Genomic DNA, 6,000 nt, shown 5'->3' with positions numbered 1-6,000 from the left:
AGGCCGCCCCGCCCGGTCCGGCCCGCGCCTCCCCGGAGAGCCGGGCGGGGAGGGGCGGGCACAGCGGCCCGCCGCGGCGGAAGGAGGCCGCCGGCCGCGGCCTCGCTCCCGGCGCTGCCCGCGTGCGGTGAGGCGCAGCCGCGGGGCTCCGCGCGCACCTGCCGGCCCGCCCCCGCCGCGCCGCGGGCCTGGGACAGGCACCTGCCGGCTCCGCTGCGCTCCCGCACCTGCGCCGCTCCCCCAGCCCCCGGCCGCGCAGGCCCGCACGGCGGGCACCGTTTCGCTGCGCGCAGGGCATGGCGGGCCGCTGAGATGAAAGTGACCGTGTGTTTCGGGCGGACGGGGATCGTGGTGCCCTGCAAGGATGGGCAGCTCCGCGTGCGGGACCTGACCCAGCAGGCCCTGCAGCGCTACCGCAAGGCCCAGGAGAAGGTGAGGGCGTGGGCCCGCTGTTGTCCGCCCGGGGGGCCGAACCGGGCTCTGTACGGAGCCGGCCTGCGGGGTGAGGGGCGGCCGGCGCCAGGGGTGGTCCGGGGGGAAGGCCTGGGGCCGGCGCCAAGGGCGGCCGGTGGGTCGGCTAACGGCCGACCGGCGGCACGGGGGCTGGGGTGCCGGGCCCCGCGGTCGTGGGGCTCACGGGGCATGGTTTTGGTGGCACCCGTCTTGCGTGGGCCGTGCTGCGGATCCCCCTGCCAGATAGCTCGGATGAGCAGCTGATGCGGCGGTCTGAGAGCCTGCTCTGCTCAGTGAAGAAGCTAGCACCGCTTATTTTAGACCTTTTAAGGTTTCTCATGGTGTTAGGACTGTATAGTCACTAAGAAACTTGATACAGACACAAACATAACTTTTGTTTCCATTAAAGCTTGTGCTTTCTGGCATCAGCTGCTCTGCTTGGTGCTATCTGCATGGGTATGTGACTTCCTTGAAAGCATGAAAGGAGTTCCAGTTTTTCTTAGGTTGTACCTAATTGAGCATAAAATACTTTTTTTCTTTCTCTGTAAGAGGCAGGTGCTCAAGGCTAATGGGATACTGTTTAATATTGATGAAAGGCCTAGTATTGCAAATACTGCTTTGCGAAAATGATTCTAGTTACAAGCCCGGAATGCAGGATTGTCCATCCTCCCAAGACATCTGAGTAAAAAGAAAAACTACAGCAAACAGCATATCTGGTTTATGCTCTGTGCTGGTTTTGTCTGTGCAAAATCAATTGTTTGATATCCTGAATGCAAAACTGGAAGTAAAATTCTTGTTCATGCAGGTTTGTTTTGAGAGAAACTTGCTTCTGATTACCTGAAATCCATCATGAACAGCTAAGACTGCTCTGTGTTAGACATACTGGTCACCATGTTAGACATTCTTAACAAATGTTGTGCTTTAACCTGCCTTGAGATATATACAGCTTGACAGATATTTTGTATGAAAAGTCTTTTTCCTGATGTACACTGAAAGTTTGTAATAATTGCAAAATGTTCATAGAATTCTCGATGCCGTTACAGCCAACGGTCGGTGTGATCTTTTGCACTGAACTATGGTTCAGAGTACTAAAAGACATATGGTTTCTGTTCAGGAATGGAGTTTATCAGAAACAGAATTACTTGTTTCAGCAGAGCTGAACTTAGAAGTTTGAAATGTAAAATTTTATTTCAACTTTGATTTGCACTTGTGATGACATTGGAATTAGCCTCATGATTACAGTTGAAAGGTGGCCTACAAAGTTTTTATGTAAATGGTCCAAATACCTTTCCTTCTCTCTCTCCTTTTTCTTTTTCTCTTTTTCTTTAGAGAGGAGAGTGTCTGCATTTCTAGGTAAGGCTCTGACTATTACAGAATCACAGAATGGTCTGGGTTGGAAGGGACTTCGAAAGGTCATCTAGTCCAATCCCTTCTGCAGTAAGCAGGGGCATTCTCAACTAGATCAGGTTGCCCAGAGCCCTGTCAAGCCTGACCTTGTATATCTCAAGGGATGGGGCCCCAATCATCTCTCTGGGCAACCTGTTCCAGTGTTCCACTACCCTCATGGTAAGGAACTTGTTCCTAACATCCAATCTAAATCTGACCTTCTCTAGTTTGAAGCCATTTCCCCTTGTCCTATCACTACAGGCCTTTGTAAACAGTCTCTCTCCATCCTTCTTGTAGACCCCCCTTCATGTACTGGAAGGTCGCTTTTAGGTCTCCCCCAGAGCCTTCTCTTCTCCAGGCTGAACAGCCCCAGCTCTCTCAACCTGTCTTTGTAGCAGAGGTGCTCCAACCTCCTGATCATTCCCATGGCCCTCCTCTGGACCTGCTCCGTCAGATCCATGTCCTTCCTGTATCGAGGTCTCACCAGAGCAAAGTGGCGGAATCACCCTGCTTGATCTGCTGGTCAGGCATTTTTGATACAGCCCAATAGGAAATGTGTAGGACAGAAATTCTGACAGCATGAGAACGGTTCAGATAAAAGCCAGACATTTAAGATATGCTACAGTCCAATTAGTTTCTCATGATTTTGTACCCAATTTACTGTTTAGGTAATATTTAAAGAAAATTATTTTGATGCTAAGTAGTCATCTCCTATGCCCCCTTCAGTATGAGTTCAAAATCACTCAGCCTTCCCTATAGGACACGCAGAGGCCAGAGTTCACATTTCTGACTACTGCATTTCTTGCCTTGGCAAATAAAACTTTTTTCTTTTCTCCTGCCTATTTCCGTGTAGAAGTATTGAGTTCCTTATTCTGCATCGTAAAGGGAGAAAGTGAATCCAGGCCATCTTGTTCAGAAATTGTAGATCACCTTGAGTAATGGTGATAAAGAGCTTCTACAAGGACATGTAGAAAGGCAGGGAAGCAACCTAATGACCTGAAAAATAGAGAACGGGTTTTCATTCAAGTAAACAATCTCTTGCAGTGCTTTCATTGATGAGTCAGTTTTCAGTCCACATGATTTGCAGTGGAACTAGTCAAAAAGATAAATAGATAATTTCTTCTTACCTTGACAAGCATCATTTGAGGTTAATGCTCTTTCCTTAGGTAAAGTTTGGGTTTGGTAAAATAGATCATACAGAAGTTGCAAACAACTCATTTCATTACTTTGAGAGTTTTTGTCTCTAACATTTTCTTTCTATAGACTCTTTCTAAACTTTATTTACAAAAATATACAATCTTACAGAGAATGGGATTTTCTCAAGACAGTCAGCTAAAATCTGCTGTGAGGTATGGGCACCTAAACAGGTTTTTATTAACGATAAGTGAAGATTTGTTTTCTTTTCAAAATATTTAGAATGTTTGGAATACTTCCTGTGGCAGAATGCTGTTTCTGTTGGCATGTTAAGTATTCTCTATGTAATACTTCTTTCAAGTGTTAAAGTCTTCTAAAATAACTAAGTGGAAAATGGTGGTGTTAAAGCGTCCATAGTCTTTGGAAGAGGGAGCAAAATTGGTCCAAGGAATATCTTTCACAGATGTAGAATTGAAAATGAAAAAGGTATCTAGGATAGAAGATCTGTGAAATTTGTATTAGTTATGTAAATGTCAGATACCCAAAGATGTGTGGTTTTGGTGGGTGGTGGCGGTTTGGTTTTTTGGGTGATTTTTTTTTGTTTTTTTTTTTTTTTGTTTTGTTTTTTGGTATTTTGAGAGTTGTTCTGGAAACTTTGTTTTTCTATTACACTTCAGTCACTTCTCTGGTAAAGGGGTAGATATGAGATTAGGATATTCATGTATATTGTAAAATATTCAAAGTTCTGTAGTTGGTTTAAAGTACTCAGCACTTCTTTGTACTTGTAATGAGAGGAAAGTTCGTGCAGTAAATGGCTAGGTCACTCATTTCTGTGAGACTACGGGTAAGTAGCTGACAACTGCAGGCAGTTGGTAGTTGTAGCTGCTGAATTTTCTTACCAAGTTTGATTTAGTTTCACAGCTCAGCTGCATTAGTAATGTTTGGTCATGAAGGCTCAGTTGCTCTGTTAATGGAAGATACTGGGCTAGTTTCAGCTGAGAAAGAGTGATTATTTTTTGATGCTTACTGAGTTCTAGAGGTACTGTTGCAGTTCTGAATGGGTAGATCTTGTCTGATTCACTAGAAGATACAAGTAACTGGACTTAAGAACTGTTGTCTGTATTACAGCATCAATTGCAAGATTTCTGTGCTCTGGAATTTCATTATATAAATAGGCTTAGATGTTTAAGAACATTTTAATGATCATTTGTTTTGTGAGAGTTTTATGTAAATTTTCAGGGAAGTGACTGTCATCTGAGAAAGTAGCTTGTGTTTCAGTAAAATGAATGTTTGGAATTTTTTTATGACTCCAGACCTGCTTTTGTTGCTCTTCAGTGTTCAGTAATGTGTATGTATATGTATGGCATCCTGCTGAGAGGTAGATGCAGTAGGATTAATGATTCCTTATTGTCAGCCCAGTCCCTCAGTGTTTCTTGTAACTTGGCATTTGTGGTGCCTCAGGGAGCACCTGCATATCATCTGTTGTATTTAGGATTCTTTGCTTGAGTGAGAGCAGATCTACTGCACAATACTGGAGTTACAGTTCCTCTTGTTACTGTTTGCTTCACTGTGGCTATAAAGCACAGTCCTTGGATGCAGACAAGGTATCTCATTGATTGTTTCCAGTGAATTGAGATACCTTTTGCTTGTTGTTGGGCTTTTTTCATTGTTGTGGTTTGTTTTGTTTTCTTTCTTTCTTTGTTTTTCTCCCTGAGTATGTGGATGACAGAGGGAGAAAAAGGTGTTCTGGGTCAGCACTGAAGGTTTCCATTTGCTCTTGTGTTGTTGTCTGGCTCTGCATGGTCTTACTGAAAACAACGCCTCAATGCATAGGGGACTAAATGTATTTGAGCTAAACACACCATTGTGCTCTTACTTTTCCTGTTTGAAATGCCACTTCCCTCAAGTAGCAGGCAATACTTGGATTACCAGCTTTGAAGAGAAGCCTTTGGTTCAGCCAGGGATGCTGGTTTGCTAACTCCAAGGCCTTTAATTCTGTTGGGACAGAACATGATGTTCACACAGGGAAAAGAATAGCTGTGGGACTAGCAAGTGAAATTCACAATGGCTTTTCTTCAAGCTGCAGTGAAACTTTTCCCAGGAAAAAATAGAAAAGCATCTTGCTGTTCCAGATGTTTTTTATCTCTCTGGCAGAGCTAGACATGGAGAAGTGGTGTTTATCATCTGTGTATTGATTTACTCATGTTTGCGTGCATGGTGCTTACCTAGATGACTTGATTGAAGTGACTGCTTCAGCTGTCTGAAGTCTTGTTGGTAGAAGCCAGTTGAATGGGTAGGGCATGGAAGGCATGGTGCATAATTAATAGACACTGCAACTTTCTAAATTATTAGTTTGAAGTATGTCATTTTAAGCACAGTTAAATTCTTGAGTGTCTCACTTCCACAGCCTTTTTGGACCTCCCTTTAGGACTGCTGCCATGGTCAAATTTAGTCAAACTGTCTTTTAGAGACTCAATCGCCAGTACTTATGGGCATTATAGCGTGTGTTGCCATTAAGAATATGCAGAAGCCAGCAGCTGATTCAGGAATGGCAGTGGTAATTTTAATTTCCAGTCTGTCTGAGTAGGAAGTGGTAATACAGGGACTAAGTTGATTCCAGAATGGTGCTTTTTTTTTTGTTAGAGCAAAAGTAGTGGGTTGTTTGGGTTGTATTGGTGATCTTTCCCAAATTTGTTGCATTTAAAGAGCACGTTTGACAGTATATACAATTTTCTGACTCCTAGTAGTAAAATACATTTCCCCTTTCTTTCCATTCTTGCTTGCCACACAGCATGACAATTAGTTTTCTGGGCTGATGTATTGCTGTTGTAAATCAGCCAGCAAGCAGAATGAGTACTAAATGTTCCTGTAGTTTCTCTGAAAACATTGGGGGTGGGGAAAATGATGACTTATTTTGACTTTAAACTCTATGCTTACAAAAATTGTTTGCAAAAACATAATGGATTTCTTTAGAAGGTGAATGTGGAAAGTTTTGAAAGCAATTGTTTGCTATGAACATCTTTTTGG

General features: G+C 43.7%; 1 protein-coding gene across 1 annotated transcript in view; it reads left to right on the top strand.

The window, feature by feature from the left end:
• The first annotated feature begins 312 nt into the window (after window positions 1-312).
• Window positions 313-6,000, top strand: part of PARD3B (par-3 family cell polarity regulator beta) — a 411,926-nt gene continuing 406,238 nt past the window's right edge. The window contains exon 1 of the mRNA XM_054381001.1: window positions 313-432. Coding sequence (XP_054236976.1) covers window positions 313-432 — 120 coding nt within the window. The remainder of the gene's footprint in view (window positions 433-6,000) is intronic.

This window comes from Indicator indicator, chromosome 5 (genome assembly GCF_027791375.1).
Source record: "Indicator indicator isolate 239-I01 chromosome 5, UM_Iind_1.1, whole genome shotgun sequence".
NCBI lineage: Eukaryota > Metazoa > Chordata > Aves > Piciformes > Indicatoridae > Indicator > Indicator indicator.
The sequence above is the reverse complement of the archived record's forward strand: the minus strand, read 5'-3'. Positions and strand labels throughout refer to the sequence as shown.